This window comes from Phoenix dactylifera, chromosome 3, assembly GCF_009389715.1.
Source record: "Phoenix dactylifera cultivar Barhee BC4 chromosome 3, palm_55x_up_171113_PBpolish2nd_filt_p, whole genome shotgun sequence".
In the NCBI taxonomy this organism is placed as follows: Eukaryota; Viridiplantae; Streptophyta; class Magnoliopsida; order Arecales; family Arecaceae; genus Phoenix; species Phoenix dactylifera.
Genome location: NC_052394.1, coordinates 13,968,399 through 13,984,623, shown reverse-complemented (window position 1 = coordinate 13,984,623; position 16,225 = coordinate 13,968,399). Strand labels below are relative to the sequence as shown.

Here is a 16,225-nt window from a genome sequence, read left to right as displayed (position 1 = left end):
CTGGGATTCTTAGAGTTAAGATCAAAAAATTATGCAGATTAAAGTCCAGTAACAGACATTACCTGGCTGTGAGCATCAGGTATGGTCAGAACAGTTGGCACTATCTCATCCCACCATAATCGAGCAAAAGGTCTACAATATATTACATTAGAATCTAGCAAACAACATCTTAAAAAAAATGATCAAGAATACTTCAAATGCAAATCATTCATTGAAAATGTAAACTAACCTTAATGACTTTCCATTCCAATAGTTCATGGCATAATCTGGAACCTGTGCAAAGAAAATAGAAACAACAATTTTATAGATAATATTGATTAATACAACTACTCTAGGAGTCAACTTGATTGTACATAACCACATCCTCTAACATGCACTGTACATGCATGTAAGTAAAACATGCTTACCAGTGGCTTTCCAGATGGTAATAGTATCCGTTCCACTATTGGGTCAAACTGAACGGTATTGTCACAGCCAATAATGATGCCAGGGAGGTCCCTAAAATTTGCCCCCTATGGTATTACAAAATTATTTAGAATATCTTATCAAATTTTTTAATTTTTTGAATAGTAAATGGACCCTGAATTCATTAAAGCAACCTTTTGCCGTGGAATTTGACAAACTCGTAAGTAATCATCCTCGCTTAGAGGGAGAGGGCGATGATCATACAACATACATCGAGAATTTTTTATACCATTAGCTGTCAATCCTGATGTCTCTGCAAATGTTGAAGAAAGGCAATATTTCAATAAGGAACATTGACAAAAAAAATATAACTTTTTGATAGACATGAATATACATATCTATCCAAATAGGTGGTGAAAAGAAAACCAGGGAAAGCAGGCCAAAGCTAAAAGCTAGAATTCATTGCATGAGCATTTAGCAATTCATGAGGAATCAATTCACACATACATACATATTTACATACACACACACATACATACATACATACATACATACATACATGCATACATACATACATACATACATACATATATATATATATATGTATGTATGTATGTATGTATGTGTGTGTGTGTGTATGTAAATATGTATGTATGGAGAGAGAGAGAGAGAGAGCATAACTTGACAATAGAAATTAGGTTCAGCTAACTTTTTCGGGATAATACGCATGTCATAATTATAACACTAAAATATGTAGACATCTACTGACAATGGTTGGCAGGATTTTTTGGTTCATTTTGATCTTTTCCATGTCAACTTTAATTGTGTGACAATTTATTTGTAAAACTCTAGTTGATCGTTATCTTTAATAACCATCAAGTCCTATAAGGATTAAATTTAGACAAAAACTTATGGAAGATTCTGAGTGAACTAAATACCTCATTAGACAATACAGCCGATATGTATAAGGATCTGAACAACTCAATATGCGGCTTCTTAATAGACAGTTGTTAATAATATTAGCATTCCTTGTTCCATCTATTTTTTTAATACCTACCTGGTACCCAATCTTTAGGTTATTACACAAAATAAAAGAATACCAGAGCCTAAAGGCCTATGAATGAAACATGTACAATCTAGGAACATCTAGTAGCAAGCTAGAAGTAGGTGCAATTATAAAAACAAAGAAAATTTGCAGTTAGCTGGTCCAAGACAGTCCTCTAATTATAACAGTTATTGAATTTTAAAATAAGTCATTTCCATCTTGGGGAAAAAATAATAAGATCCTGGTTAAAGATGAGAAGAACATGGTTTGAACTTTGAAATGTCAAGCTGCTCAGCACAAAATGCTTGGTTCATGCCAAACCAACAAGGTGGCTGCACAACTACCCCAAGAAACTTCATTAAGCCTATATCATTTTGCATTCAACCTTGACAAACTTACTTTTGACATTCAACATTATAATGTATGTTTTTTTACTAATGATGTGGTTTTAATTGATGATAAGACGACAATACTTAATTGGATTTACAAGGAAAGCATCAGAAGATAGAGGCTTAAGAATCAATAGAACAAAAAAAGTATACGTTATGCAACTTTAGTGAAGAATAGAATTGAGATGAGGCTGCGATTAAGATTGATGGACTAGAGATACCATAGAGCTATTGGTTTCACTATTTAGAATCTATTATACAAAATAATGGAGAGACAAATGAGGACATATCTAGACTCTAGAGCAAGGTGGATGAAGTGAAATGCTTTTGAACTATCATGTAACCAACACATATCTTGGCAATTCAAGAGAACTTCAAAGACTGGAATAAGAAATGTAAAGTTGTACAATGTTTGGAAATGAAGATTGTCCCAGAGAACAAGTTGAATTTGGCAAAAATGAGGATGTTGATATGGAAGTCAAGTTTAGAAATAGAGTGATGAATATATATACTAGAGGAGTTGTAAAAGATGTAGCGATTAAGGATTAAATGATGAAGAACTAAGCAAGAATGTATGCATGTACATCAAAAGTTTGATTGGACTTTAATAAGGACATGTTTTAGTCTTTGCGGAAGGAGTCAGGAAGAGCAGGGGAAATCCTAAAGTAGAACGGATGAAAGTTGTGAAAAAGGATATTAACAAGGTACTCCGTCCTGATACTGGTGCCACCTTGTCACTGTGTCGATACGCCCGGTACAGTGGCTGGTTCAGTGTACCAAGTATCAGTACACCTCCTGTACCATATATCGATACCGAATCGGTATGGTACGTTCCGTACTGTCCAGTTCGGTATGGTATGGCATACCATAGATATCAAAAAGCTCGAAATAACATTAGAGGTAGTCCTAAATAAGATGTGAATTATGATTCATAAAGCTGACCTATGTAGTTGGGAGTTGGGACAAAGTCTGATGGTCATAGTATGTTTTAAGTAAATTCCAACTTGGAAAGTCTACCATTGCATTAACTTAAGAAGAAGATAGAGTTCAAAAAATACAATAAAGCAATAATATGGTATGAATATCTAATCAAGTCCAAGTATTAATTACATTTTTCATTTCTGACAATAATAACATACCAAACTTTGGTGACCGAATATATCTTTGGAATTCTGTTTGAGGACCTTTTCCATATTGCATCTGATCATGGACTTCCTTATTTGTCACCTAAGATAAAGAGTCATATGGATTAGACTTGTTTGTTAGAGACCATCCAGAATTAAAGACCTTTTCCGTATTACAAGTTTGGCTTACTGCTGGAAGATCAGAAAGAACATCTTCCAGAACAAGGGCTTTCTCCAATGCTCGTGGTTGATCTTCATCATACCCAACAACATTACGCTGTAATGGAAGGTAGTATTGAAATTAGCACATGAAATTATGGCTGTCCCAAAACCTAGCAGGAATAATCAATAAAAGAGATCTAAAACATGTTTAAGAACCACTCATATCATTAAAATAATAATAAGTGCTAACTTGCATCCTTTAAAGCTCCTACAATCAATCATGCTAATAGGCAAGCAAAATTGCAAAAAAAAACAGCTCAAATTCTACTATTCTAACCATTGTCTCAGCAATATCTTTCAAAAATGCTCTTTAACCTAACAAAATATACCAAAAGCAAAAGCAAAACTCAGGAACAAAAAGTTTCAGAGCTGAAGTGGCAATTGTTGGTGCAAATACAATTGAAATAACAATCCATTAACAAAACCAAAATAGCAAAGCACCACACAAGCGAGAATACACTTATCTATGGTATGCTTGGACATAATATTTATGAATATGGAATATATACATCTCATCATGCTGTGCTGTGCCGTGCTGTACTGGGCGGTAGACTCATATGGAACCTAGGTGGTAGGCAACTGAAATGGAAACACATGTCTGTTTGGTCCTATGGGAGAAACAGCCTTGAACCAGTCTGCATTTCCCAGGTCTGCAGTATGGATCAGATCTGACTGGCACTTGCCAGTTCTTGGGCACTATTGGTTAGGGTCGTTAGAAAAGGATCTTCTAACCCTTTTTCTCTCCATTCTTGGGTTGAAAAGTGTAGAAGAAATGAGAAGAGAGAGATAGAGTGATTCGGGAGAGCTTCTTCACCAAGTTCTAGCCCCATCTCAGGATCTTTCAAGCTAGGAGCATCCCCAAGGAAGGTAGAATCTCCTTCCTTCTTTTTTCTGTTTTCTATTCCAAAAATGGCAAAAAATGAAAAACAAGGGAAAAACATGCCAAATTTTGTATTTTCACATGATTTCACGATATGTTGTACTGCTAGTAGGACTACATGATGGGACATATATTTTTATTTTTCACTTCATTATTATTTTTTAGAATATTATCAAATGAATAATTTCTAAAAAATGCTAGCAGTTTTTTTTTTTTTTTTGGGGGGGGGGAGGGCGGGGAGGTATTAATTTTGGGCATCTTCAAGGCCATCGGAACTCATGCCCAAAACCAAAAAAAAAATGTAAAATAACCTTGTAAAAATACCTTCTTCTAAGTTGAAGGTAGTTGCAATAGTCCTAGTTAAAATTAAACATTTGAATTTTTTAATTTAGAATATTTCTTAAATAGAAAAATAAGTTTAAATAATTAAATATCTTAAAAATGAAAAATTAGTAGTGTGAAAACATAATTGGACATATTTTTTAGTGCAATTAGCATATCTTTGATGGTTGTATAAATTGTCATAAGTATTTAGTGATTTATAATTAAATACATTAATTAAACTAAGAGATACATAATTTTTTTCAAATTATTATAGAAAATAATAATGTTTTATGTAACTTGAAGTCACAAATAAAGCTAAGGTTGTGCGTCATTAGTTTTTATAAAAATCCGTGCTTCATTATTGTAATGGACCTTAAAATTCATACCCGCATAAGTAGTCCTCCAAAGCCCTGGTTTCCTCATAGAAGTGCAGGATTTTCCCACTTCATCAAGCTACGATGGCCACGTTAGTATCAGACAACATATCAACATTGTTGTGACTATCCAAGATGGCATCGGTCAGATTATTAGTAGCAAGGGTGGGCAAGTATCTAGGTTGGTATCAAATTGAAGGACCTGAATATGAACAAAACCTTAATGTCTATGAGACTCATGGTCAATCTAAGTGGAGCTCGCAAAGTGTGTCAACATTATTTCTCTCTTAATTGTTGTATTTTATATTTATTTTCTATAATTTTCTAAATTGTAGTTCATTTCAATTTTAAACCCTAAACCCCATACCTAGAATCTGAAACCATAAAAACTTCCAAAAATAGCAAACAAACACCCCTTGACCCATGAAACACCATTGGAAACATAAAAAACCAACAAAATGAGAGGTAAAAAAAAAAGAATTTGTTGTACTAGTATCTGGATGGCATGATCCACTGTACTAACCTGGTATGGTGCCCAATTCCAATACAACAATTGATATAATAAAGCAGTACCCAAATTGCTTTTCAAAACCCATGGTCAATTATGGTCTTAACTGATACTGAATTAGCATGATATGTGGCACATCATGATAAGATATGCTATTTGATTAATCAACCAGTGTATGGAAGTCTGGACTCAACGAGACAATGGCTTGTTTCTAGTTTCAAAAATACATTTTTTTATTGCAATGTTAAGTCAGATGCTTTGCTCATATCCATTTACAAAAGCGCCAAGTCATATCTCATCAAGATGACATTGTCTGTGGAGTATAGAAAAGCAAGGTTTGTCAAAGTATAGTGTTAAACAAATCCTTAAACCATGCTCAAGCTCCCATTCTTATTCCTAGCTTATTAGATGGAGCACGATAGTGTGAGTTGGCACATTTCAATGATTGGTTTTCAATACAGATTCAAAACTTCTATTGGTTATCTAGTATTCTACCATGGTCGGCAGAAGCATCCTGAACTGAGCAGTTCGGAGTATACTGAGGCATACCGGCGGCGGACCGGGACGGTTTCAGCGGTGGATTGGGGCGGTTTTGGCGACTGAAACAAAATAAAAGTCAACAGAGGGGGAGAAGGAGAAGGAAAGGGAGGAAAAGAGAGAGCGAGTGGAGAAAGAAGGGAGAGCCGATGGAGGCCGGCGAGCCGCGCGTAGCTGTGCGAAGGAGGGGCTCCGCTTCGGTTCCCCTGTTTCGTTCGAAACATGCTCCTTTTTAATTTGGCGATTTTTAAGTGAAGTCAGCACTTGTTGACTTCACTTAAAAGTTGCCGAATTAAAAACGGGCCCTCTCCGAGACCTCTGTTTCGAAAGACATAGGAGAATAGGAGTGGAGCCCCTCCTCCACATAGCTCCGCACTGCTCGTCGGCCCTCCTCTCTCCCTCCCTCTCTCCCCACTCTCTCTCTTTTCCTCTCTCCTATTCTCCCTCTCCCCCACCTCCTTTACTGTATCGGTACGGGCCCGGCACGGAACAGTATGGGGGCATACCGACCCGTGCCGCCGGACAACCGGTCCGGGCTCTGGTTCCGGCATAGCAAACATTATTCCTACATTCAACAAGTTGGTTTGGTAGATATAAAATAGAAACAATGTGTTTGGAAAGACAAAAACTAAATGAAATTATCTATAACAATCATCACCATAATCAATCGAAACAAACTCGGACGTCCAACAAAATATTGAAGTAATTTATCCTGTTACCTTTATTTACTAATAAAATAAAAATATTAAGATCACCTCCCACCACTAGCGCTCAACTTCTTAGGTCACCTTTTGCCCATGGTATGAAATATCGAGGCTTGGGGGCACACAATCGAGGAAGGGTATTGTATATGACATATCAAGGATCATGCCAACCAAGTGTAATGATGGATCATGCCAACCAAGTGTAATGATGGTTAGGCATTGATTTTTGATCCCGGATATACTCTGATGCATGAATCTTATATCAAACAATATTTAGTCATCATTTGACAAAATCTACCATGGTTTTTAATTAAACAAAATATTCCACTTGGATATTCGAAGCAATATGGTAAAAAAGGGAGGAAGAAAAAGATTTGCCTAGCTAGAATGATTTTCTAGCCTTAAAAATTAAAAAAAAACAAGTTTCAATCTTGCAAGCTTGTTGCCCTAGACAGTCTTCCCTTCTCCCTCTCTTTTTACCTTCAAATGGTGGAGAATAATTACCAAAGAGGCTGTTTTGGTTACTCAAGTGGCACCAAGTGGTTCCCCTCCATCTAAGGCCACATCAAGCTCTTTTTGGGGTGAACCAACATTAATCTGCCCTAAACCACATGATCCCGGGTTGATTAGACTGATTTGAGTGCAATGCAAAAGGGGTTTGCCTAAGCCAATGCCACCATGTATCCCAAGAGGTTTGCAAGGCAATGTCAATGGGTTTGAACAATAGTGATATTTCAAAAACTTGCTTCCACCTAAAGGCTCCATCACCATTTTACCACCTCCGCATCATACATTATCACCATCTCTATGTTTCTCATCCCTCTATTTTTTTTCTCATGTGGACTTGTTTGATATCTTGATTAGCACCCAATCCATACCCAAACCATAAATCCTACAAGTCTTACAATTTAATACCTACCAATACCTCAACCCAGTTGATGGATAGTATGTTTGGTCAAATTTAGACCCTCACAAGTTCAAGTTCAGGATGGTGGTGCTTGGATTGAAATCGACCAAATAACAACATATAAAAGATCATCTGGAACTTTATGCATTAATAGTCGAAACAAAAAATCAAATCTACTAGTTCCTAGTTAAAGTTTTTGACTTGACGAAAGATCTCAACTTCCCAAAAAAGAAGCAAGACTTGAGTTGCCACAAAAATCTAGCAACTTCTTTATAGACAAAGTCATAGAACTGCAATGATAATCCTACGGTTTTATACGACAAGACATTATCTTTGACATCATAATGATCCAATCAATTGGCAATTTTTATCTAGTAATGTCCAGAGTTTCCCCATAACACCTCTAAAGTTTAGAATGTTCCCTAGTGAACCTTCGTAAAAAATTGGGAGCAAGTTTTGGAGCACAAGCTAGGTCACATAAGAACATGAAACATTTATATTTATTATAAGACACCAAATAGGCATGTCTTGTCCCTTTGGGAGCACATGTATGAAACTACATGCATATATCAATAAGGAGATGCATCAAAGTGGAAAAACAAAAGCATTGATGGAACACGTGCATGCAATTATACTATATCTTGCCATGAAGATCTCAACTATATCAAATCATGAAAAGAAACTGTGTTAGAAAATACCTCAAATTCTAGTGGAGCGCCGCCCTTCAAAATCACTTCATGTGTAGGTAGTGGGAATGGTGGTAGTTTCTACAAGACAAAAAGGAATATTTAACTACAGAATATAAGTGTCGTAATGTCGTGGATTATGAAAGCATCAATAACCTATAAACTTGCCTCACAAGGATGACATCCCCATAAGAAAGCTCGCAATCGAAATTGTGGAAGGCCATAACAACCGGCAGCCATGATTCCTAGTCTTGCTTGGTAGTTCATACAAACTAAGCGGCTAAAAGCATATCGGGCAAGTGTAGCTTTGGCAAATTTTAATATATCAACAACATTTTCCATTAGGACATATTTAGGCTTTAAATATTGTACAATGTCCATGAAGACAACTATTTGTCGATTCCTCTCATCATTTAACGGTGCATCGAAGTTTCTAAACCGATTATAGCCACTAATACCTTGACATGGAGGGCCACCACATACAACATCTACATCGCCCTGGAATAATTAATTGATAAGAGATAATAAAAGCAAAATGAAGTAATAGCTTATTGAGAGAGTTTCTAAAAACACTTACAGGAAGTGGCAATATCTTTGACTTGAACCCTTCTATTACAAAATCCCGTATTCTCTCTTCACAATTGCTGAGAAATGGTCAAAGGATAGAGATTGGTCAAGCCTTTAGATATGACACCATATTACCTATGAAGTGGCATACCTTAATCCTTCAATTGGCTCCCAAGTATCATGACTAGGGCTATAACCCTTCCAGCGAACCTAGACATATCAAATAATAAATTTCATGAAATAAAAAAGTGTAATTATGTAAATTATGTGATCAACCTTTTTGATTTATATATGCTTTTCTTGTGACCCAAAATTCATGTATGAGATGTGGTGTTCTCTACCTAACATTGCCTCGAGTAAATCATATCTAGTGAAGCTTAGCATGTACAATAAAATCTACTATATTTGTCCATGAGTAGAGAAAAGATCTTGAACCAAAAAAAACCATGAGACTCAGATGCCATTTAGGAGCCTCTAAACTTAAAATAAGATCCAAAATAAATGCAAGATTCTAAATATATTGAATGAATATATGTTAAGGCAAAAATTCTTGCAATCAACTAATAGTATGGTAGATAGGCGAGTGCATGGCAAGACATACTAACAGATACTTAACAAGTTCTCAAAAATGATGAATTGCACAAAGATGTTAAATGGATAGAGGTATAATTGGCTGAATGAGTGGGTGCCTATTAGGTGGTAAAATTTTTCGATGAGTATTTATGGAGTTCTGTTACTTTACTATTTCAAAATGATATAAAGAAAACCTAGTGGAAAATATGGGGACATGTCATAGACATGCCTTAGTTAATGTCTTTTAAGAGCTTGAGGTCATACCTATACCTGCACTAAACCCAAGATAGCCTACCCACTTATTTCCCATTAGTGTTTTATGTTTGGGTCCTTGCACCAACACCTAAGACTGCTATAAGAAAACAGAAAATATGCTTGCTTAACTAATTCAGAAAAAACCTGCCACCAGAAGTGTAAACCTGCTATTGCTAATTCTTATGTCGAGTGTAGTTTTTTATATACCAACTTTGTAATACTTCGAGGTTCCTTAATATACCCATTTCTTGCTATTCTTCCTAAATTTACCACATATCCATCTTAATATTCTTATTTTTGTTAAACTTAACTTGCTCTCCAAGACCATCTTTATTGTCAAACATACTATGCCATCCTTGTAAACTTTATTATAGCTCTATAAAGATTTTCTTTTGAGTTGCCAAGGTATGCATTATCATATAATACCTTGAAAGCATCTTGCACTTAGTCAAACAAGTTTTAAATCTATTAGCTCTTCATTATTTTGTATAATAGATTTTAAAAAGAACAACTAATCACTTTGTGGTAGCTTTAGTCCATCGCTCTTAATTGGGGCCACATTTTCTTTTTTATTTTCAACAAAATTACATTTCATATACTTTGTCTTTATTCTGTTAGTGTTCTTGAAGGCATTATCATTTAAAGTATTCATCCCAAAATCCCATTTAGAATAATCTAGCTCTATTCTCATCAATCAACACAAGGCTTGAAGTACTATGCTATAGGTGCATATTGGTCATGTACCACCATGGTATGTAACACAGTATGCCCATGTGTGTACTCATGGTTTGCCAATACAAGGTGGTATTGCACATAGTACATATTGGTATGCAATGTAGTACAGGATGGCTTGTATTGTAGTATGATTGGTTTTTCAAACCTTTCCAACACTATATCATCTGCAAATATCGTAATCTTTCTAAATTTTAAAGCAAATTAATAAGTATGATTGGTTTTCAAATACACCATGGCACAACTTTCTAAATATTAAAGTAAATTAACTAGTTCAAACAGATACGGGTTTAATGTTGATTCTTGGTGTGAGCCTAATAATATATTTTTGGCTCATTTCCTATCAACTTCAGCATTATGAGTCTAATGGTTAGATAACATGATATCAAGGTTTTATAGATTCTACAAACTGAGAATCTAACATGTAGATTCTCTTTCTCTCTCTTCTTTTTCCTCTAAACAAGGGGCATATTTATGAAATATACTCTGAACCAGGGTCTGCTGAACCGACCTGTACCGGTCGGTTCAGCCCGAACCGGACCGGTACCGACTGGAACCGGTCCGGTTCCAGTGTGTAAAACGGTTCCGACCCAATATGGGTCGAAACCGAATGTTTCGAGCACCATACCGGTGCGAACCGAGCCGGTTCGCACCGGTACATGCTCGAACCGGTGCGAACCGAGCCGGTTCGCACCGGTTCGGTGCTGGAAATAATGTGCCAGCGCTGTGGCACTATGATAGTGCCATAGTGTCACAGCGCTGGCCAGAGTGTGGCACTTTCAAAGTGCCGTTTTGTGCGGCACTTTGAGCTTTCAAAGTGCCGTTTTGTGCGGCACTTTGAAAGCGGCGCTTTTAAATTGCCGCTTTGTGCGGCAATGCGACCGAAAGTGCCGCTTTGTGCGGCACTTCGACCGAAAGAGCCGGTGCGGCACTTCGCGCGGCACTTCGAAAGTGCCGCGCTGTGGCTCACAGTGGCACTTTTCAAAGTGCCACAGTGACCCAACGGTTGGCTATAAAAGCCGACCGAATGCTGAAGGCTGAAGCCAAATCCATCAACTTAAGTGAAGGAAAGGCAAAGAGAAAGGAGGAGGAAAAGAAGAGAAAGGCAAAGACAAAGGCATGAAAAAAAATTAGAAAGGTCGGAGAGCGTCGTTTTTCTTGAAGAAAAATCCAGCAAAAACAAAATAAGGTAAAATTCCCCTACATTGTTTTTTTAATATTTCATTTAAATTGCTTAAAAAAATTAAGTCAAAAATTGCCAAAAATTAGGAAATGATTCAATGATTCCATTTCGTTTTGAAATTTTTATATGTTGTTGATATATGGACGATGTTAATGATGACATTAACTGTTGTTTTTACAGAATTTATATAATTTATAATTAATTAATAAATTTAAAAATTAATTTTTAATTACAAAAAACTAAAAATTGAAAAAAATTAATGTGGTCGTAGGAATGGAGCCATCAAGGAGAGGGCAACCCCAAGAGCGTAATATTGGCTGGGAGCATGGGAAGATGCTCGGTGAACGTCACCAGTTTCAGTGCAATTATTGCCACAAGTGCTTCAAAGGAGGAGGAGTAACCAGATTAAAGCAGCACTTAGCCGGTAATTCTCGTGAGATATCTGCATGCTCGGAGTGCCCACCGACCACCCGTCAGCTGATGAGGAAAAACCTTGCTGAGATCAAAGCAGCCAAGGAGAGGGCTGCCAAGCAGAAAGCGGAGGTGGAATGCCAAGCTGCAGAAGCACCTTCCTATCACTTGATGGAGTCACAGGAGGTCGAGGGTCCAGATGAGGAGGAGGCACAGATCCAGGCTGCCATGCGGGCGAGTCTGGATGATCGATGGCAGCAGGAGGAGGTGGCGAGGCATCGGGCTCGATTTGGGCCCTCGTTTTTTGAGTCGGACGCCGGTTTTGGTGGAAGTAGACAAGATCCAGAGTTTCAAAGGATAACATCAGTCAGGGAGGGCGAGGGCAGAGAACGTAGCCGGATTGCATCTATCCTGGGTGGTTTTGGTAGCCGAAAGAAGTCTTCCGGAGGGATTCCACTAGGTGCGTCAATCCATGATGTAGATCCGCATGCCTTCCCCAGAAGAGATTCGAAGCAGCAAAGAGTAGACACAATGTGGAAGAAGGAGAAGAAGAAGGATATGTGGCGAGCTATTGGATCCTGGTTCCACTTCAGCCACATTCCAGCAAATGCTGCAGACAATACATACTACAAGTCTGCCATTTCTGCCATACAGACTGCCGGTCCCGGTGTTGATCCTCCAGATCCGAGGGACATCTACGGTGAGCTCTTGACAACAATAAGGAGGAGCTAGAGAATTGGATTGGTTCATATAAAAGCAAGTGGCCCACATATGGGCTCACTCTGATGTGTGATGGTTGGACCGGTCCGACAAAGCGGGCCATCATCAACTTTCTGACATACTGTGATACGAAGACCTTCTTCCACAAGTCAGTTGATGCTTCGGATAAGGTGCACAACGCCTCATACATCCTCAGACTTATGGAGGAGGTGATTGATCAGATTGGAGAGGAGAATATCGTGCAGGTCGTCACTGATAACGGACCGCAATATAAGTTGGCCGGGCAGGTCTTGATGGAGCGGCGACCACAAATTTTCTGGACTCCATGTGCTGCACATTGCATCGACCTCATCCTGATGGATATTGGAAAGATCCGTAGGGTGCAACATACGGTGGAGATAGCCCAACGCATCACCAGGTATATTTATAGCCATACTTGGGTTCTTTCATTAATGAGAAGGTATGCAGGGGGAGAAATTCTTAGACCAGGAGTCACACGGTTTGCTACGAATTACATTGCACTTGATAGCCTTATCGAGAAGAAAGGAGCCCTACGTCAGATGTTTGTTAGTCCTGAGTGGCAGGAAAGTAGATATGCCCAGGCCGGCACTGAAGGAAGCAGGATGGAAGACTTGGTAAGCAGGCAGTCATTCTGGCAGCGGGCCAATGCGATAGTCAAGGCTATCAAACCATTATATGAAGTGCTGCGGGCCGTGGATAGCGAGAGGTATCCCCAGATGGGCTTTTTGTATCACATGATGGAGAAGGCAAAGGCTCAGATCATGGAGGCAGATGTAGCCCATGCCCAGGAGTACATCGACATCATTGAGCGGCGGTGGGGAGCCCAAATGGGTAGGGAATTGCATCTAGCAGGTAAGCGATAATATTGATAATTATACTGATTGATATATTTGTATAGTTATACTAAGATGGTGTCATCTATGTGCAGCATACTATCTGAATCCCCGGTTTCAGTACGAGAGTGGAATTGGTATGGATGATGAACTTCTTCATGCTCTGCGTAATGTTATTTATAAGATGGAGCCTGATCCAGAAGTCGCCGCGTTATGTATAGAAGAGGTAACTATGATTTAGTAACATATGTAAATATATCAGATCTTATATTATTGACATACTACAACAAGCTTCTTTCCACAGACCAAATTATTTAGAGAGGGTAGCCACAGCTTTGGACAGCGACCAGCTGTCGTGAGCAAGACAACTATGAATCCAGGTACAATACAAATCTGCAAGACATTTTTGCATCTGAATTATCTTCAACTATGAGGCCATCATATATATAAAATGTAATTATCTTCAATATTTTTGCAGCTGAATGGTGGATTCATTTTGGCGGATCCGCAAAAAATCTTAAGCGGATAGCTATCCGGATTCTCTCCCAAACGGTCTCCTCGACTGACTGTGAGCGCAACTGGTCCACCTTCGGCCTCATCCACAGCAAACAAAGGAACCGTTTGACACAAAAGCGCCTCAACGACTTAGTTTATGTGCACTACAATCTACGGTTGAGGCTAAAATGCATTCAAGAGGAAGTGGAGCTCAAGTATGCAGATCCCATATATAGGACTTTTACAGATGATGATGATAATCCTATGCTCGACTGGCTTGCGGCCCAGCAGCAGGAGCCCGAGCTTGATGAGCCAGGATCGCCTCGACGACCAGCCAGTATCATAGCCACCGAGGCTATGGTCGATCCACAGCAATGGGCTGAGCGCAACATTCCACGCACTCCTACAGCTGATATGACGTGGCTAGAGGGAAGCCAGTCACCGCATGACTGGTACGATGCTCCCGTTCAGAGAGATGATCCTCTCATGCGAGGACGAGGACGAGGACGCTCTACTACCCAGTCGACTCGATCAGGAGGGCGTCAATCCCAACAAACAAGAAAAGGAAAGGAAAGGGCCCCAATGGAGAGTGTCGAGGAGGAGACTTGGACCAGCAGCGATGAAGATTCTGGTGGTGATGGATCTACTAGCCATGGAGGAAGTGGAGGACAGTATGGTACTAGTTATGAGACACAGCCGGAGGGAGGTTTTCGATACACCGGTGAGTCTCAGTTTACACATGCTACACAAGATACGGACCACGGTAGGCCGTCTGATATAGGCCGGTCAGATACCATTGCATATCGAAGAAGAGCTCCTCGAGGTCGTTCAAGAGGCCAGGATGCAGCTGCAGATGACCTTCCATATGGAGTCGAATCCATTGATGTATCAAGTTCCGAGTCTTCCTATTATCCGCGGCCTCAGCCAGCCTATGGATATGGTGCATCGGAGTCATCTTCCGGTAGCTACTATCCTGCGCAGCCCGGAGGATCTTACGGATCGAATTTTAGTGCCGGCATATTCGGATGGGCCCCTTATCAAGACACCTCTCAGAGCCAGAGCTTTAGCGAGAGATCCGAGAGTTCTTATGATCCAACGCGCATTCCTCGAGGATTGAGCATACAAGACTACAATGCCGCTTGGTTAGAGGGATGGGTTGATCTGCCTCCATATTATGCTGATGATCCAGATATTGACGAGAAGCATCGCCATTCGACCCGATTTTAGATATTCGAGAGTGATTTAAACGTATGTAATTGATTGTATCTTAATTTGAAAATTTTTTATGTTCTTCATGTCATTATTTGAATTATTTGGAAGTAATAAGTTGCATCATCTAGTTTTAACCTTAAACCTAAACATAAAAACATCCAAAAAACTCAAAAAAAAAAAAACGACGATGGGGTCGCTGAATGTACCCTATCGGTACGGTATCGGTTCGGCTCGGTTCGGCAACGGTACCGTACCGATACCGGAGCCGACCAGTACGTCGGTACGATCGGTACCGCGAACCTTGCTCTGAACAATATTAACTAGTGGGATCATGGCCATTTCAAGTGCGACCTTGTGAATAAAAAAGATAAAGTTATGTAATTTTTATTGATATCTCATATCAATATCAAGATATGAGAACAACTGCAAATACTCATCCATATATTTGTGTTGCATTAACTAATTACCAAATTTGTACCCTAGCACTCAACTCAATCTGATAACCATTTAAACAAGCCTATCATATGTCCTTGCATCAGCTTCAAGAGTCCATCATTGACATAAATTTTTTTCAAGATCACATGCTTCATCAAGGTAAGTTTTTTACGTAATTCTTTCTCAAAACCCCCACATCTCTTATAGACTTTCACGGTTTCACCATTACTTATGTGGCATACCATCTCATAAAGTTCTCCATTACTTTAACCTCCATTAGTGCACATTATATCCTAGTTCTGCATACACATTAGTTTAATGTTGTCAATTTAGGAAATTCTAGGATTAAAAAGAATAAGGCAAGTGACTTGAGGAGATTATTTGCAGTTGTTTATTTAGACCCATATGCCTTTTTTGGTAATGTAAAATGCAGACCTAACAAAACTGTCAAGGTGCAAAAGAGCCGCAGCTATAACAGTAAGCCCTGTCCTAACATCATAAGATCAAATTTATAAATTTTCTTTTGTCATTCACTCCGATTAAAAGCAACATCCAGAATTCATGCCAGCTTCCAATAGTCTTCCAAGAACTTGCATATAAATTACCTGAGCTCTTCCATTTCATTTTGGAGAATGGAATGAAAAAATAGTAAACAAAGACTTACAACCTTAATATGAAACAAG

At 38.7% G+C, this 16,225-nt stretch overlaps 2 protein-coding genes across 4 annotated transcripts in view; one reads left to right on the top strand and one right to left on the bottom strand.

Annotated features, from left to right (window-relative positions):
• Positions 1 to 16,225, bottom strand: part of LOC103707986 (DNA (cytosine-5)-methyltransferase CMT2-like) — a 35,069-nt gene that overhangs the window by 5,935 nt on the left and 12,909 nt on the right. For all 3 annotated transcript variants that reach the window (XM_026804991.2, XM_008792723.4, XM_039124671.1), the window contains 10 exons: positions 8,824 to 8,882; positions 8,683 to 8,749; positions 8,274 to 8,603; positions 8,118 to 8,186; positions 3,154 to 3,240; positions 2,979 to 3,066; positions 600 to 718; positions 408 to 512; positions 230 to 273; positions 63 to 132 (listed from right to left, as the gene is read on the bottom strand). In XM_026804991.2, the coding sequence (XP_026660792.1) occupies positions 63 to 132; positions 230 to 273; positions 408 to 512; positions 600 to 718; positions 2,979 to 3,066; positions 3,154 to 3,240; positions 8,118 to 8,186; positions 8,274 to 8,603; positions 8,683 to 8,749; positions 8,824 to 8,882 (1,038 nt within the window). The remainder of the gene's footprint in view (positions 1 to 62; positions 133 to 229; positions 274 to 407; positions 513 to 599; positions 719 to 2,978; positions 3,067 to 3,153; positions 3,241 to 8,117; positions 8,187 to 8,273; positions 8,604 to 8,682; positions 8,750 to 8,823; positions 8,883 to 16,225) is intronic.
• LOC120110242 lies at positions 12,577 to 16,031 on the top strand. Its single transcript, XM_039124672.1, has 3 exons — positions 12,577 to 13,419; positions 13,496 to 13,626; positions 13,705 to 16,031. Exons 1-3 carry the CDS (start codon positions 12,612 to 12,614, stop codon positions 13,831 to 13,833), a joined length of 1,068 nt encoding a protein of 355 aa, XP_038980600.1. The 5' UTR covers positions 12,577 to 12,611; the 3' UTR covers positions 13,834 to 16,031.